The sequence below is a fragment of the Pipistrellus hanaki genome (genome assembly GCF_964339955.1).
Source record: "Pipistrellus hanaki genome assembly, chromosome: 3".
NCBI lineage: Eukaryota > Metazoa > Chordata > Mammalia > Chiroptera > Vespertilionidae > Pipistrellus > Pipistrellus hanaki.
Window position 1 is genome coordinate 55618052 of NC_140505.1, and position 19464 is coordinate 55637515.

Here is a 19464-nt window from a genome sequence, read left to right on the forward strand (position 1 = left end):
TTAGATAGATGTCTCATGCTGTACAAGTTCAGAAGTGGTACAGTAGTGTCACCTGTCACCTAGCAACAAGCTTAGTGCTTTGTGCCGTTTCATTTAAGTCAAAACAGGTATAAAAACATGGTACTTAGATTTACATTTATCTCCAGAAATATTTAGATTAACCTTCAACTACCTTTAGTTCCCAAGATAACTCACCATGAAAGATAAACAGAAATAACTTTGCATAAAAAAGGCAACTTATATATCAGAGACCTTGATACAGAGTAAGATCAACATGGATCTGTTATATAATATCTCAGACTTATGTGCCTGTTGAGTTCCCTAATCACCTTTAAAAATTATGGTAACTGAAATGGATGTGTATGTACAACTTTATTATTTGACTTTTTAAAAATCAGTGTTTGAAAATACAAGATCACAGCTAATGAAGCAGTGGTTTGTAAAGCAGACTCTAGAAGACAGCATTCTGAAAGGAGTTGCTGCATCAGCACCAGAATTCAATTTACTCGAAACAGAGCAACTAAATTACCTTTGTGCAGAGCGTGGAATACCCTGACTAGTCAGGTGTCTATAAGCCCCTTTAGAATTTCTCCTTCTCTCTTTGAAGATGCATAAAGGGATTCTCAGGGGAACTAGCAACTAGTGAACTTATGGGTCCTCAAGTATTTAGAATGTATTACACACTAACCTTTAAAGATTGAGGATAGATCATTTAGGATGTAATGAAGAGCCAGTGCCCTGTTACTACTGGGTAATATAGTGCTTGTACTCTGAGGTAATTATTCCAGAGTAACTCCTTATTCATTAAAGTGGGAGCATCCACTTTCATCCTGGCCAAGGTCATATCTGTTGTTCGGGGAACTCTTTAAATTCTAAAGGAAGCCTGGCTGACCATGGGTGGCAATTTTAAAGAAAAAACACACACAAAAAACACAAAAGTTAGTGAGTGAAGAATTTAGAAAACCATTCTCTATTGCTTGTAGCTATTAAAGAGAAACAGGTGTAATTAGAATTTCTCCAAACTTCCCACTAAAACATGAATATCTATCAGTTCTAGGCAGTAATAATTTTGCTTAAAAGTACATCTGAAATTCTTTTCAACATGTAATAATTTATTTTTTTCTTATTTGTCATGTTTTTCATATAGAAATAAGTGACCAAACCTTTGCTTTTCTTCAATTATTTTTGAAGCCAGGAAAAGGGAGGACCCAAAACCATTTGCGATGAGTTTTTGATGAGGACAGTGACCTTTAAAACTTCTGTGCTTTCGGAAGATTTACTGGATAATTTCACAAGCCTATTTGGCAGAGCTAAGGAATCTTTTAATTAGGAAATTGATGATGAGATATTAACTGATAGTGGAAATGTGCCATTTTCCTATTATATATCATGGCCTGCTTTTGATGGGCATTCGAGGAACAACACAAAGGCCCTTTACTTAGCATGAATAAGATTAGAGATTCATCTGTCTGTCTTGTGGTATTAATTTAGGGAATTCCTTTTTCCTGTTTAAACCCTGGGCTGTGGATTGAAGAGTGATTATTCTCAGGTATGGCAGCATAGACTGTTGTATAGAATTACTTCAGTGAGGGTAAGTGGGATAGATAAAACAGGTATTGTTAATCCTCACTCCAGGATATTTTCCCCATTGATTTTTAGAAAGAGTGAGGAGGAGAGAGAGAGAGAGAGAGAGACATCAATGTAAGAGAGACATCAATTGGTTACTGCCTGCACCCACCCTGACCTGGGTCAAAGATAGAAACTGCGACCCAGGTACAGGCCCTTGATCTGGAATCGAACCTGGGGCCCTTTGGTGTGTGGGCAGAAACTCTATATTCTGAGCTGCATTGGCCAGGGCTGCTGCTGTGGGGAAGGAAACTGGGCCTCAGAGAGGGTGAGTGAGTTGCTTAAGATTACACAGCCAGTGGATGACAGAAGTGAGGCTGGGGCAGATCTTTTCAACTCTGAACTGTGTCTTCATTTACTGTCATTGGAGCTACTTAAAGTAGGTGTGCAGGATGAGAGCAGAGTCAGAAATGAACTTGAGTGCCCTCAGAGATGCTGGAAATAAATGGAAAACAATAGTTTGCATTGTATCAGCCTTTCGGCAGGTTTAAAACACACAGAGATGTGCATTTACCTTAACCCACAAAGACCTGTGCTTTAAGATTTGGGACTAAGGGGATTTATATGGACCCTGGCTTCATGTAACTTATTATCTTGAATACAAAATTCACCTCTGATCATCCCTGTCAAATGGATCTTAAAATAGTTCATGGGTTCAATTCAGAGAACTGCTTTTCAAAACAAATGCTATCATTAGGTTACTTTGTAAATCCCCAAATGCTGTGAAGTGTGTAATATTGTGTTATGTATAATCCAAACAATACCATGTTTATTTTAGTCTGCAGGTTTGTTGTAAAAAAACAAAGACAGATTATATAATTAAGGCTATAGTTACTTGGGTGTAAGAAATAACCACAATTAATATAAAAGGAAGTTTTCTTTATTTTATTTTTCTTTCACTTTTCATTATTAGCTTCACTCTTTTGACAAATACTTATCGATCCCTGAATTTTGTTAGGCCCTGAATTGGTAAATAAACGTGGGAACCGCACTGTGTTAATAACAGTGTTTCTTTTCCTGGTAGGAATATAAATTGGTATAGTCTGTTTAAAAAGCCTGAAAAAAATCATCTTATTTTGATCCAGTAATAATGTAATTATGTTCTGAGGAAATAATGGTGCAGGCTAGAGCCCCTAAGTGTAGGCTGACTGGGTGGGGATGAGGGGTAGTGGGAATTCACTCTGGGCTCCAATCCCTAGTCCCTGCTTTCTGATGAGGGTCATTTTAGAGAGGGCATCCTTTCTAGTTGCACGAAGGGGTCATCCAGGCTCACAGAGGCTCTGGTGTACACAAGATTTACATAGAAGGGTGTTTAGTTGTTGTCAGTAATAGCAACAGATCATAACCTATTAGACAATGGAGTATTATGTATCCCTACAATGGGGTATTCTAAATTTTGGATTAAGCATTAATAAATTGGCTCATGTGAAAACACTCATGGTGTTTTAAAATGTGGGAAAAAATTACACAACCACATTTTGAGATATAAGGAGCCAGAATGTAAGATTGAAGCCAGTTTTGAAGTACTGGTACATTCTGTTAAGAAACTGGAAGTGATTCATTTAGATATATTTTGAAGACTAGGAAGGACAATATGTGTTTGATAAGAACCTGGTGGTTTAAATGACTTTTAAATTCTTTCAAGGGATTCCATATTATGGCTTCATAATGTAAAATAGAAGACTTATACTCTAAATTTTAAGAGAATATTTTTAGTCTGCCACTTAGTATTAAAATATTACATTTATATTATACTAGAGGCCCAGTGCACAAATTCTTGCACAGATGGGGTCTGGCCAGCCCACCCCAATCAGGGTCAATTGGGCCTGGCTGGCCTAGAGTAGGGGACTAGGGAGGTTGGCAGGCCAGCCTTGCTCCTGGTTGGGGAGGGGGGAGCTATTGGGGGAGGGACTGTGGCTGTTTGGCTGGCTGGCCCCGCCCCCTGGTTGAACTCCTGGTCAAATTCCTGGTCTAACTCCCGGTTGAGGGGACAATTTGCATATTAGCCTTTTATTATATAGGATTGATTTTTTAGTAACATTTCTAATAGTAGTAAATGTTATAGTATGCATTGGGATGTATGTTTTTGAGACATAAGAGACATATATGAGAGAGAGAGACAGAAGCAGACAGACAGGCATATATATGTATGTGTATATATATATATGCATATATTATGTGTATATATATGTGTGTGTGTGTGTGTGTGTGTGTGTGTGTTTATTTATTTATTTACTTAAAACTGGGATAATATTAAAGTCCAGTTCCCCTTACCGGCTACACCCATAGAACTTGTGAATTATAATATATTTCCTTTAGGGTATGGCTTTATGAGTGAGTGAACTCGTTCTTTTTGTACAAATGTATGGAAACACATGCAAAGGAAACCTGGCCCAGTCTTGCAATGCGGACATTGGCACAGAATGTCTAAGGACTCTAGGCATGTCCCTTCTTGAATATAGTTTAAAAAAAAAAAGAAAAAAAAAAGCCAATTGCTTCTAGTCTAATAAGCTGGCTTAAGTGAATGCCAAAGAAAATTTGCCTCATGAAATGGAAATTCTGAAGCAAGTTACATAATGTTGAGGGGAAAAAACAACACAAAATAGGAGAATTTTCAAGATATATCCAAATGGGGCAAATGGTCCATTTTAATTAGAACTCTCCAATCCAGTAATATTTAATTATATTTGGGAAGTTCCAAATGGTCCCTGGGATTTGGAAATTTTTGACCATATAAATATTTACTTTATATTTTTTTGAATTTGTAAGAGGTGACATTTATTAACTTAGATCAGTTTTTTTTTTTTTTAATATATTTTATTGATTTTTTTTTTTTTTGCCCCCCACCCTCCCTCCCACACATCCCCTCCCTCCCCAGAGTTTTGTGTCCATTGGTTATACTTATATGCATGTATAAAAGTCCTTCGGTTGATCTATTATCTCCCCCAGATCTTCCTCCCCTCCCCGCTGTAATTTGACAGTCTACTTGTTGATTTACTGTCTCTATATTAGATCAGTTTTTTAAAGTTGCTTGGGTATTGATCAAAATGGAGCCATAAAAATGTATCATATTAATTTATTCTGCACATTTGTATCATCTGTAAAGAGGAAAAAGCAAACACATTTCCCCTGAAAACCAGCATGATTGAAAAATCTCTTAGTTGCTAAGACTAATGGAGCCAAGTGCCCCAGTTGGAGTATTTGTGAATTCTCTTTTATGTATTAGATTTACCTTTAAACAGCTTTCTACCAGTTGCTTCTCAAGCTTCTCTCTCTGTTGCATACCTTTCTTTTACATTCTTCCCTCCCTGATCTTTCTCTAGATTTTCATTATCTGTGTCCAGGATCTTTCTCAGTGTCATTGCTGGTGTTTGTGCCTTTCTTCCCTAATTTCTCCATTTTGCCCTTTACATGGCTGCTAAAGAGCAAGCAAAAAACAAGCAATAGAAGAAAACATATTTCTCAGCTATTATGTTTATGTCATTCCACTAATAAAAAACTTAAAGGATTGCAGAATTAGATTTTGTTTTCCTCCATTGGAAGTGTGTTATCAACATGTGGAACTTTTCCTCATTGTTGTTTTATTTTGTGTGCTTTTCTCGCAGGATCAATGTGACTCTAGAAACAAATGGATGAATGAGTATCCATATGAAGAGGAAAACAATAAAGGTTGGTTGGTCAAATTGTATAATTGCAGTGAAAATCCTATTTTGAACATGACTTTTGGGCAGATGTTTTCATGGAGCACTTCCTTGACTGAATATGAGACAGAGGTCAATACTTAGACATGCGCATCTATCTGTAGAGTGTAATTTTTGTTTTTAATGCCTTAAATATAAATAAATGTATGAGGAGGCAAACTGTTTTTATACAATTCTGCCTGTCTTCAGTTTTCAGAACTTAAGTTGGTGTTTTAAGAATCAACTTTTAGGCCAAGACCAGTTTGGCTCAGTGGATAGAGCGTCGGCTTGGGGACTGAAGGGTCCCAGGTTCAATTCTGGTCAAGGGCATGTACCTTGGTTGTGGGCATATCCCCAGTAGGGGGTGTGCAAGAGGCAGCTGATTGATGACTCTCTCTCATTGATGTTTCTAACTCTCTATCTCTCCCTTCCTCTCTGTACAAAATCAATATAATATATTTTTTAAAAAAGAATAAATTTTTAAATGGATAGTAGGAAATGGGAAACCAGGTGATAAAACTTATCACCAGTGGCAAAGACAAAAAAAAGAGTAGCCAGATTTTGTTTAATATATATCAGTTCCTACATGCATAATCCTAATACTAACACCGAATGGTGTATGATTTCTGTCAAATGCTGTCCTCTTTTATCCATGGTCTTGGCTTTCCTTATGGAGTAGGATGATTCTGAAAGGATTTTAACTTTGGCTTCTCACAGGCATGTACTAGGATTAATTAGAGGAGGAAAAATCCTACAAATATCAACAGGAATCAAATGCTGCGTATTACTTCTTTGTGGTAGTTATTTGAGCCTTTCTTGTACTCCATACTGATTTTAGTATACAAATCATAGGTAATACTGTTACAATACGTTAAACTGCCTTCATTTCACAAGGTTTATACACTGAACAGGATCTGTACACATGCCTGTGTCTCATAACGCTTCATATAGCTGCACAGCACTTAAAATTTCATATTTTCCTTCCCCCAGCTTCTCATGCTACTTTTAAATAAATGTATGCCACGCTATGCTTTCTTTGGGAGCCTACTTTCATAATTACTTACAAATGGTTTTCCAGGTTATATTTTTCACGTGAAATTGCCTTCCTCTTTCCTCTTTCCTTGTTGCTAACATTGCTCCTTTCTAATATATGCTTGTGTCTGGACAAGTTTCATACTCTAGGGGGAGGATTGATGCAGAGGTGTTACAAGGGAGACTTCTGGGTATAATAGTAATGTTCTCTTTCATGACCTTGTTGCCTAGGTGGGCACACTTTGTGAGAATTAGTTGTACTGTGTATTTGTACGCAAATTATCACTGTGCTAGTGAACCCGCCATAGGGGCTGGGTTTGGGAGGCTGGATCTGTCGCATTTGTCAATTACCATGGTATAAAACTCCCACTATGTCTGATTTCAAAGGTTTAACAACCAGCCTGCAAGTGTCCTTAAAATTTAACAGTTGGCTCTCATGAGCTGGGGTCCAGCTAACTCGATGTCTCACACCATTGAATTTCATTTCCAAAGTAAAGAAACAATTTCACATACTCCTTAGCACTATAGGGTAAATGTAGTAAATTTACATTTTCCTGGCTCATCCCTATGTAAATATGAAAACCTTCTTCACTCATTATCATGTAAATATATTTATCCCTTAACTTATATACGATGTTGGTATAATATTACTTTATGTTTATGTTCAATTGTTATTAAATTTTTGTTTGAGTGCGTTAGTGTTAGCTTTGTAAGTTTATGCATTTTGACAGTGTCATTGTTCTGTAACTAATTTTATGATAACTAAAGATGATGGCAAAGAGAATCATTGTGTGACTACTTTCCCTAAGGATGAATTCTGAAAATATTATCATGATTGACTATAATATACTCTATGTGGTTCATTGTAAATGATTATGCCTCATAGCTATAATTCATGAGTTCATAAGTCTTTATAGAGGAAGGAGCAGTGAGTATTTCACTGAATATGTTTTTCCAATGAATTATTTTTTTTCTATTGCTGTTTTTCATATTTTTTTATCCATCCATATTTTCAGTTATAGAAGCCTTAGAACAGAGTGCATTTGATGCTTGTTTTTAAGCCGGTTTGAATCTGATGCTGTTAGTTTTAACAAAGTCTGGTTCTGGGGGGAAATTGCAGAATTTGAAAATTTATATTTTCTAAATATTTTGAATATGCAGTAGATCATCAGTTACTTCGGCGATCCATTCCTATTGCGTGACCTAACACGATTTTCGCCGTAAGTTGGGACCCACCTACATGAGCATCTACATCACTCACATGGAGCATGTACACAGCAGTAATGAAGAGAAACAGTAAAAAAAAAAAAAAAAGAAAAAAAAATTAAAAGAAAGATAACAATTCCTGACCGTTACTTTTGGTAAATATAGTAAATAATGAAAAAAAAACATAAAGCGCATATATATGACGGGACTTTTTTTTTTTAATAAATAAATGGGAGATGGCGATGTAACCATGGAACCATGAAACCATTAAATGATGTAAGTCGAGTCTGATGTAACCCTAGGACTGCCTGTATTGGAGAGGTTGTTATTAAGATGAAGTTTAAAAAATCTCAGCAGTGGGAGCAACATTGCCACTGTCTGCATAATTAAAAAGGATTTTGAATATGGCTCATAAAATTATTTTGTACATTTCCTCCTTTTTGCCAGTGGTGATAAAATCTTGCCAAGAGTCACAAAATATCATACTGTGCCTTCGTGCTCAGGTTTTAAAATTAACAGCCTAAATAGCATTTGTAAAATACCTTTGTGGCTATAACAAGTCTTACTTCCAAGAGCAGTCTTCATCTATCCTTTCCTTTAAAAAAAAAAAATATATATATATATATATATATATATATACACACACACACACACACACACACATATATATATATATATGTGTGTGTGTGTGTGTGTGTGTGTGTTATTTCTTGTATTTAATTTTTAATTTTTTCTTTTACTCAATTTTATTGCACTTGAAGTTGTCCCCGTTAAAAAACATCAAATAAATTCTAAAAAGCTTCCAGATATCCGTTATTTTTATTATTTTTGCTCCCAAGTATCTGCATGAAGTCCTGTCTCCATGCTCTCACAGCTGCTGCCTTTGTGAATGAGGTGACTCTTTGGACCTGGCTCCACACCCTGTTTTGACTCCACTTGCCTTTCAGCCGCTGCAATATGCTTACCAGGTGCTTCTCAGCAGCTGGCTTAGAGCAGGTGTCCAAAACATGCACATACACATACATTTGTCCAGTTTCTCAGAGCTCACATGAAAACTTCTGCTGTGGGCTACCTCTGATGAACAGATGCTTAAACCATTCGGTATAGCAATGGGTGACTTCTGCTTCTTGTGTTTAAAATCTAAGAGGAGGATAATAGCAATCCTTTCTGAGAAAGCTTTAGTTCCTTACAAAATAAAAAATAAAAAAGTTTGTTGTATTATGATGCAGTGATGGACACACAGAATGTGGCTACTTTACAAGTCTTTTCCATGAAGTTCCAGTCTTCACACAGGATAGAAAGATTGTAAGAGCAGCCACTCAGCCTTCTTTCCATTTAGAACTGAGTAGTGGTAGTTGCTCAGAAAGCCCTGTTGGCGGAAATGAAATGTTGTCGGCAAACATTTATACATAGTAGCTGCCTAGGCCTTAAGCATGGAGTCAAAAACAGTCAAGCCCTGGCTCTGCAATTCTCTCTGTATGACCTTGGACCAGTGACTTCTTTCTGAATTTTATCTTCTAAATTGCAAGGTAGAATGAATAACACCTGTCCTACCTATTTCTAGAGTTGTTATGGGGGTAAAAGAAAATAGGACATATTTGTAGCAACAATTTAAAGTCTTAGAATTCTAAAGCTGTGTGGGGTATTGATGCTATTATTTTTACAGTCTGTGACAGAGATTCAGGACATTTTTTGTATGACTTTCCATCAGAAACTCAAGCATTCTCAGAATTGGAAGTGCCCTCAAAGTTCCCTGACTGACACGTGCTTGGTGTGTGGTGGCCTTCTACAGGAGTCGGCTGCTTTAGCAGTAGGTTGAGTACTCTTTGGAATTTCCTACAGTGTGAAGCAGTTCATCCTATTTCCAGGCACATACAATTATAGTACAAGTTCTTCCTCTTCCTGAGCCAAATCAGTAGATTGGATAATGACATGAACTCAGTACTCACATCACATACTTATTACGATATCGTCCTCGATTAGGTCACTCTTCTGTCAAGTCCCTTCCTTCCCCTTTGGGTCCCTCATTTCTCTGATCTGGGAAATTAGAACAAAATGATATACAGAGCGTTAAGAAAGATTATGCAATTATTGAAGTAGAATAATGGCTTCGTTCTTTGAAAAGATGATGCATTGCTCATTTTACACACATTAAAGCAGGCAAAGCTCTTTTGTCTCCCCATCTCACACCTATCAACATGGGTGAACTTTTTTTTACAGCATCTCTGTGTGAATACCTTCAAGTAAATAGAGGCAGTGTACAAAAACAGGAGTTTATAAATACACTTTGTATTTCTGAAGGAGAGTTATTTTTTTCACTTGGCTTCCAATATAATGGAATAAATAGAAACTTAATTTAAAATGAACAGTTTATTAAGTTGATGCTGTTACTTAAGAGTTAACCGGGGGGGGGGGGGGGGGGGAAGGGAGCACACTTTTTGATTCTGGCAATTCTGCTCAGAAGGAATTTAACTTTCAACAACATCTTTTGATTTTTTGCTAAGAAAGATGGGAAATTGATGGTATTTCTTCCTAACTACCTTTCTCTCTTTTTGTTTTATTACCTTTTCAAGATTGAGGTTATTCATGATTTCTGATTGTTAGTCATAATTATGAGAGCTATTTCATCTTCATTCTTACTTTTCTCAGAAATATGAAAACAAGGCCTTACTGCCGTCTGGCATCTGTGTTCCTGCGAAGGCTGATGCCACCTGGTCTTTCATGTGTTCTTGTGTTGCTTTTTGGGCAGATATCCATGGACTATTTTTAGTGAACTGGAAGTTCAGTAAATACATCGATTTTTGTCTGCTTTTTATCATCTATATTGGTTTTTCTTGGCTTCTGCCACTGACGTCTAAGACGTAGAGTCTGTTTTTATGTCTTCAGATTTTAAAATTATAATGAAAACATATTTTCTGTTTGTTTTGCTTTCTACTTTAATAACACTGAAAATATGTATAATGTTTCTCCTTGGCTGTGATCTTCCCCTTTAACTTTTTATTTTTCTTACTGTGCTTTTCCATTAAACATCTTTTTCTTGCCATGTTCTCAGTCAAATTATTTATTATTTTGTACTTGCTTAAGTGGCTTTTTATCTCTGTAGTATTTATAGCTCTGTCAGCTTATTTTCCATGTTTCAGTTATCTTGTATTATATCATTTGAATCCTTGTACTTCTTCCTTGAACTTTATTTTTTAATTTTTTTAATGAAGACCCCTTTGTTTCTAATTCTTTTTTGAGTCAATGAAGTGCTATTTGTCTCAGTTCTTCACCTGTTTCTTTGGGTGATTTTCTCTGGGATGTTGGTTCTTCACTGGCTTTTGCTTGCATTTCTCTCTTGCTTTTGATATTTTCTGCTCTTTGCACAGTCCCTCATGGCCTCTGTCTGATTGTTACCCATCTGTAAAGAGTGCCAGTAGAGTCTAACATTGCAGGTAGTACTGTGGCCAGGGGCACAGGCAGCTTGGGTATGAGCTAGATGAGTCCAAATCTTTAATTTGTGCTTATTTCAAATAGTCCTTGCATAAAAGTGTCACTCCCAGAATTTCCCTGTTTACATTGTACGGCACAGCCGCTGAGACAAAGGCTCCTGTCTCCATTCTTTCTGCCATTTCTAGCAGATCCCCTTGACGATGCTGTAGAGTTCACAGGCGTTCACAGGTATAAGTTGAGATTTTAAAGCAGGGGTTTGAGGATGCCTTTACATTACCATTTAAAATAACTAATATTTGCCATAACCGGTTTGGCTCAGTGGTAGAGCATCGGTCTGGGAATGAAAGGTCCTGGGTTCGATTCTGGTCAAGGCATGTACCTTGGTTGCAGGCACATCCCTGGAAGGGGATGTGCAGGAGGCAGCTGGTCAATGTTTCTCTCTCATCGACGTTTCTAGATCTCTCTCTCTCTCTCCCTTCCTCTCTGTAAAATATCAATAAAATATATTTTTAAAATAACTAATATTTTAGGTGCATTTAAGGGACTCATGCAGAGTGCTAAGTGTACTACACTGTTTCGGAGCGGCACTCTCTCCTCAGGCCTCCTGGGTTCAGTCCTGGCTTTCCCGGGGCTTCCTTTGGCTTCTGCATCTCATAGTCACTTCTGCCACGTGGGAATGGTGGTGATGCTAACAGTAATGCCCACCCCATAAAGTTGTGAAGTTTAAGTGAAAAGGATGATGCTACAGAGTTTGCCTATTGCCTGGAAGTTACTAAGTGCTCATTAAAATGGCCATTTAAAAAAATTATTTTAAGCCATGGTAATGGCATTTTAAATATACAGGCAGTCCTTGGGTTATGTCGAACTCGACATGAGGGAGGGAGAGAGAGAGAGAGATAGAAACATCACTGATGAGACAGAATGCCCTGATGCTCCCCCAATCCAGGCATGTGCTGTGACCTCCCAGTTCATAGGTAGATGCTCAACCACTGAGTAATACCCACCAGGCTAGACTTTTTTTTAATGGAATACACAAAGAATAAAGTTTATAATGTAAAACCCCGCAACAGTCAACAAATTGAGGGCACACAAATACTGAATGAAATGATTCTTGATGTTTGCAATTCCTTTGCTTAGCCAAGACCAGAAAGGTCATCAGTTTGAAAACCGTCATTGACAAAAAAAAAAAAAAAGTCATTTTTGTAGATTCTTTTAAATTTTGAACATGAACTGTATGTTAATAAACACTGGCTTTATAATCATTCAAAGTGTGTATACATATTTTTTCAAAATCATTACTCTTTGTTTATAAAGATTGACACATCTGGTTTTCTTTTGGAGGAAATAAGTCCTTGAAGACATTGGATATGCTGTGGTAGTTGGTACACACATTATTCGATTCACTCACAGTATTTGACAACTTCTATTGTTTCAGTCAGGCTTCTTCAGAGAAGCAGAACCAATAGAAATACATATACACACATGCACACACACATTTATATAATTACACATATATCCTACATGATATATATGATTTGTTATTAGGAAGTGGCTCATTTAATTACTGAGACTGAGAAGTCCCGCCATCTATAGTGGTGTAGTTCCAAAAGCCAGAGGACCAGGGGAGCCAATTGTATGAATCGAAGTTCAAGGACAGGAGAAGGATGATGTCATCCTGACTTCAGCAGGCAAGAAGGGACTGAGTCTCTCCCAATGTCTACGTTTTTGTTCTATGTAGGCCCTCAACAGATTAGATGATACCCTCTCATTTTGGGGAGAGCAATCTGCTTTATGAGCCCATTGAGTCAAATGCTGATCTCATCCTGAAACACCCTCACAGAGATATATACCTAGAAATAGTGTTTATTATGGGTAACCTGTGGCTCAGTCAGGTTGCCACATAAAATCAGCCATCACATCTATCCTGTGTTATAAATAAATCTAGCACTCATATTTAGCATTTATTATTTATTTGACATTGGGCTACAAAGATAAAGTATGTTGAACCTTTTCTTCAACATGTCAACTCAGGGACAGGCAAATAACTTACTACAATTTGACATGATTCATGCTATAATATGGTTAATAAAAACTTAAAGAGAGTTGATGAGAGAAATGGATGGATTCACATATGTAGTGACATTTGACCTGGACCTTGTATGACAATATCATATTGACTGGAAAGAAATGGGAGCAGTTAAGAAAAGTTACAATCTTTTGTTTAAAAAATTTATTAGTAAATAGAAAATTATATATATATTTTTTCTTTGGGCACAAAAGTGCCCTGAGGAATTTTCTCTTGAAGTTGAGCATAAATGTGATATTTGGTAATACCACTAAATATTTCAGCTAGAAACTTTGAAGCTCATTTATGGATCCTAATGATTTTGGCTCTTCCTCCCTGACATTCCCCTCCTGCCCTCCCCTGATTCCTTTGTCTCTCTGTCTCCCCCTTGCTCCTGTGCTCTTGAGCTCTCACTCTCTTCCTTCTCACACATTTTCATTCTCATCACACATTAGTGGTTCATCAGCTAAGCTTTAGAGCATGATATTTAGAATACATTATCAAAGTAATTTATGTAATTTATATATATATATATATATATATTAATTTGAGTGATCATAAAAATGATATGAACATCTTTTATTTTTTTATTTTTTTATTTTTTAATATATATTTTATTGGTTTTGTACAGAGAGGAAGGGAGAGAGATAGAGAGTTAGAAACATCGATGAGAGAGAGTCATCGATAAGCTGCCTCCTGCACACCCCCCACTGGGGATATGCCCGCAACCAAGGTACATGCCCTTGACCGGAATTGAACCCGGGACCCTTCAGTCCCCAAGCCGACGCTCTATCCCTTGAGCCAAGCTGGTCCCGGCGATATGAACATCTTTTAAATACAGCCTTTTCGTTAACTGTTTGATTTAATGAGAACATTACATATTAGAGAAACATAGTAATCGATTATTAAAAACACTTATTAAAGTATAATACCTATCTGGTTAATTTTATGTATCAACATCTGCTAAGAAAGATGAGAAATTAGAAAAAAAAAATAGTAACTTCCTTCCCCTCTCCCAAGCTATGTTAGCTGAGAATTAATTTTTTACTATTCTCTAAAGAGCCCTTTGTTTAATAAAATCATTAATAATGATTGACCCAACAATGAGTCCAGTTCTTTTTCTTATACATAATTTAGTCCTTCAGTGTACTTTGCAGCCTAATGGAAGTAAGATTCACAACTATTCCAACTTAAGAGTCAATTGATTATTAATATCCAAATGCTTTGTTTTCCTGGAACTAGTTTTGGTTCAAAATTCTGTATCAGTCAGATCATGTTGACTGATCAAATGAACCAAAAGGGTTCGTTTGCCTGTGGCATCAAAGCCAAATAAGACACAAACAGGAGTTTGCAGCAAAGAAAGTAAAAGTTTATTTTCAGGAAGTGGCCCACGACCTGAGATAGGTGGGCTGATACTTAAAGACCTGGGTCCCTGGTGCCTTCCATGGGATATATTATATTGGGGGGACATTACTAAGCATGGAGACTAAGGGAATTAGGATGTGGTCAGGACATGACCTCTACTGATGGATCTGTGCTAGGGAAGAGGTAATTGATCAGTGCATTTGGTGCAGTTGCCAGCCATGGCATAGCTTCATCTGTTTTGTTTTGTTTTGTTTTGTTTTGTTTTTTCCTCCAACTTTCTGGGCCTGGAGCTGAAACACAACAGATACCTAGATGTTATCTCCAGTTTGACTGAACTGTGCCTCTTGTGTCAATAGTCTGGAAGCTTTGATTCTAAGATAATATGATGCTGATCAGAACTTCATTGTATTGGGGGGCTTACTGGTTAAGGGAATGGTCATGCATGAGAGAAGGAGGCAGGTGAGTCAAGGTATTAGATGAGGCCAGTTGAAATCAAAGAGAAAGAAGCAGAAGTCATGTTAAAGAAATGAAGTTTCTATGCATTTATCATCAGAGCGGCAACCATGGGGATAGGGTTTATTATCAGAATTTGGTCTCATTTAACTGCTGGAACTAGTTTTTAAGCAATTTCGTCTGTATATTTGGTGTTAGGCCTGATGTTGTAGGGCAGACACCCAGGAAGGAAGGATGAGGAGGAAGTCTGGGAGAGCAAGGACAAACCAGAAACTATAAGGATGAGCTGAAAGCCATAAATTGTCATTGCGTCCAAGCCTTCACCCTCAGGATGCTGGGAAATACAGAAGCTTCTGCCTTCAGTGAGTCAAAACACATCATGGCCTGCGATGTCAAAACACATCATGGCCTGCGAATCACAGTTGGAGAGATCCTGTGGGCCATCCTGTCCCTGCACCAGCACGGACACCAGCAAGGTGAACCACATCAGTGACAACTGGTGTGAGCTGTGCTTGCATCTGGAGCCTTGCATTGACCTGAGTGTGAAGTATATGTGGCTGATGCTGCACACCTGCCTTCCGAATCTTACCAAAAAGTCTCTTACAAACTGGGAGCTATGGAACTACTTGGGGAAGACAATCCTGGCAAATGCAGATCAAGCTCAGTTACGTTGTGGCCATTCATATCCACCACTGAGGCCCACACTGCCGATTCTCTCCCTTCTCACTCATAGGTCTCTCACCCTGCCCTTTCCTCCACCTGAAAGTCATAGATCATGTACCTTCTTGGGGGTCCTGCTTTCCTGCTAGTCCTGTCTGCAGGCCTGAAGCTCAATCCCTGGGTCCAGCCTTGCTGTGGAGACCAGGGCCTGCATAGGAAAGGTGCACAGTTCTGGAAAACCGGCTGCCAGGATTCACTGTTCCTGAGCTCTGCTCATCACTTAGGAAATTGCAGGATCATTCGTGGTCCCCGGTGGTCCTTGGCTCTGTGATTGGCATCAGTAGTGGCTGAGACCACTCTGTTTCTGGATTTTGACCGTGTATCAGAATGCCATAGACCGATTCAGTTCAGGCCAGGACGATGTGGCCTCAGGGAGCTGCCGCTGAGAGCACAGGAAGTTCAGCATGAGAACCAGGGTGGGTTCTTACTTTGTGCATGGTGGCGTGTGTGCATTGTCTTGTCATTAAGGGCTTATCCAGGTAGTACAGTGTGCAGAACATCATGAGTGAGAAGGTAAACAAGAGTTTGTATTCAAAGTCTGAATGAATAAATCGCTACAGAAGAAGAAGGTTAGAGGTGAGGTTGACTGGAGGATAGTAGCAGGAGGACAGCTGATAAGGAGGCAGGAAATAACTCAGACCAGGCGCATGAACCAGGAGGCACTAATACAGGAGGGAAGGAGAAAGTGGGTGGTTAGAGGGCAAAGGGCAGCACTGGCAGCACTTCCAAAAGGGGAGCCTGCTGCTGCGAGGGAGGTGCAGCCACAGCAGCTTCTCTGCAGCAGGGCTGGGCAAGTGGCTTCTTGTCTCACATGTCAGCTCTGGTGTCTGGTGAGGTTTCCTGGAGCGCTGGGATGAGCCATGGTACAGGACTAGGAAATGCTGTACAATGGGGTATCCTAACACAGAGACAAAGGGGGTGCTTGGGGAGGTAAGAGAAGGTACACACAGAGAGGGCACTAGCCTCTTACGGATTCTAGGAGAAAAAAAAAGAGAAAAAAAAAAGAAAGCTTTTGAAAACCACCTGGTTTAAATTCCCAGAATCCCATCAATAACCCCAGAAAGGATAGGATTTTAGTTTGTGATTTAGAGTGAATTCAGAAGTAGCATTCTAATCAAATAGAGAATAAGGACAATTAGGTTGGAAAAAAATTAGTTACTGGTGGACTATATCAGTTTGTATTTATACATTTATACTTTCTCTGTATGTGGAGGAGGAGAGAGATTTTCTAGTTTATGGGTAAATGCATGCTAGATTTTTCTGAGCTCTAATTAAAATTTGTATATAATTACTCAGTTACTTTTAAACTGAATTGCAAATGTGATTCACATTTCTTAAACACCAGGATGACATGAATTAAGGCACTTGACTTGGTTGTTACCTTTGTAGACTCAGTTTTTCTTCAAGTATTGTGGATTTCTCATGAGGTTTATTGTTGCCGGACTATAGATAAGAAGTACAGACAATGTTATCTGAAGAATTTGTCATGTTCATTTTTGTAAATTCCTCTCATGCACCTTATGCTCATCTTAAAAAGGAGAGAGTGCGGGAGGTAGGTGGGAGTCTGGCTGCTGGGCCAGAATTCTGTGTCCATCTATGACATCTTTTATCAGTCTCTGAAATACTAAGGGACTTGCCTAAGGCTGCACAGTAGTTAGTCACATGTATCTGTTCTCTAGTTTCTGACACTTATTTGTATATCATTTCTAAAAGTGTCAGTTAGAGTAAAATGTGCCAGTAGTGAAATTAATATGGAGTTGGTACTTGTGGAAATATTTATGTGAGAAGAGGAGAAATGGAGTGATTACAGGTAGAGCAAAATTTGTTTTTAAAGCAATTGCATGATTTACATTTATAATTTCTAGTTCAATACTAGGACTTAAATGCAACTTGTCTAACTTAATAATTATTGCAGCCCCAATTGACCTCTTAACTCTCCCTGTAGAGTTTGAAGAATATTAAAATATCAGGTCTTCTGAATTGGACCTGGCCTGCATTTTGTCAGTTCCTCAGCCCAAAGGTTTCTGTGTTACAACTAAGGGTGAGAACTGGCTCCTTTTTCCTGGTTCTCTTCAGTTATATAAGAGATGCTTACTTTTTGTTCTGCCAGAAACAATATACACTGAATGGCCAGATTATTATGATCTCTGAACACATCATAATCTTGCCACTCAGTGTGTGTGTGTGTGTGTGTGTGTGTGTGTGTGTGTGTGTGTTTTGCATGAATTTGTGCATGGGTGAGATCCGACCAGCCTGGCCAGGGGGTGTTTGGCTGGCCTGCCTGCTGGTCGAACTCCTGGTCGAGGGGACATTTTGCATATTAGCCTTTTATTATACACTGAGTGGGCAGGTTATTATGTATTCAGAGATCATAATAATGTGGCCACTCAGTGTATGTTGTTGTAATGTAAGAGTTTATGGGAGAAAGAAAGATGTAAGGGGAATATGGTTACTCGAAGCATGAATTCACCGACAAAGAGATGAGTGAAAGTAAAGGTTTATTACAGAAAAGCTCCCTGCTGCAGGGAGGGGTCCCAAGCATGTTGCAGGGGCAGTTCCTCTGTCTAAGAGTTAATACTGTATGTGCCTGCTAACTTCCCATTGGTTGGTTTGAAAAAGCTGGCTCTAGCACTACCCATCCCTTTTAAACTTCAGGGTTCCAGCTCATTTTCTCTGCCCTGTGTATTCAGCCTGGGATCAGGGCCCTTTGTTCTTGCAGTTTTCATGGGACAGGGTGTGGCTGAGGAACTGGCATTCAGCTGCACCTCCTCTTCACATGGCTTTCCCATAGTCCCATCCCCAACTGCCTTGGCTCCTAACTCCTCAGTCTCTAATGCTTTTGAATGAGAAATGGAATCTCAATATTACTTTGCCTTTAACTGTAAAACCAAGTAACTGCTAAAGCCCCAGTAGAACCACTGGTAACAACAGCTACTTTCTCCACATTGAAATGTGTTGTCAGTGTGAGAGGAGAAACTAAGGGGGAGTCTGGGGGGTAGTTGTCATTATTTTCTTTGGCTCAGTTTTGTTCAGGAGTCCAGGATGCAAAGTCTGGGCTTCAAACAGATGATGCTTTTGTTGGCACCAAGAGCAGCTTCTTTCTGGATATCCTTATCAAGCGATGCTGAAAATTTCTAACATTTATCTTAGAAATGTAGGGATTGGAGTTGGATGGTACCATAAGAATTATCTCATTCAGCTGGATAATACTATAAGTGGAAGAAAAAGATCAAAGACAAGGAAGCTACTTGCTCAAGGTTACACAGTACATTATAGAGTGGGACGTTTAGGAAAAAGAAAGATGCAAGGGGCATAGTGTTACTTGCAATTCTCAGATTTTAAGGCCCAATTTGAGCAAGTAGGTTTAACTTCTGCCTATTTCTGAATTTAAAGCAAGAGGTACCAAATGCCTTTTTAATAAGTATTTCAATAAATGGATGGATGGAATACGGATGAAAATAAAAGAATGAAAATGAGAATAGATCTCTGTTATTTTATTCTTATTTGATAAAATACACAAAACTGTTAAAGAGCATGATCATGTGTAATGGAAGAGAAAGAAAGAGAAGCTCCTGGAAAATTGACAAATAAATGATAAAAACCTGAAACACTGAGGATTTATTTTATTGAGGTTGACTTTTTTCTCTAAGTAGTAGTCATAGTTGAGGGAAAAGGTCCGGTTTACAGGAATTAATTATGTGGGCATTTTTGGTTATCAGAATGTTTTGATGGCTCTTAAATAATTTTTAGGTTTCTATTGTTTTTTTATCAGTTCACATTTAAGTACCTGTTTCCTCATAATCATATAGTTTTGAAGTCCCCCTTTAAATATGAAACTTTGTTTTAGGTTATATATTTTTTTAGGAATGAATGGTGTGGGGTTTT

The 19464-nt window shown here is 38.2% G+C and overlaps 1 protein-coding gene across 7 annotated transcripts in view; it reads left to right on the forward strand.

Moving 5' to 3' along the window:
* Positions 1-19464, forward strand: part of KLF12 (KLF transcription factor 12) — a 417106-nt gene that overhangs the window by 134934 nt on the left and 262708 nt on the right. For all 7 annotated transcript variants that reach the window (XM_084876486.1, XM_084876488.1, XM_084876489.1 and 4 more), the window contains one exon: positions 5232-5295. In XM_084876486.1, the coding sequence (XP_084732612.1) occupies positions 5263-5295 (33 nt within the window). In that variant the 5' untranslated portion in view covers positions 5232-5262. The remainder of the gene's footprint in view (positions 1-5231; positions 5296-19464) is intronic.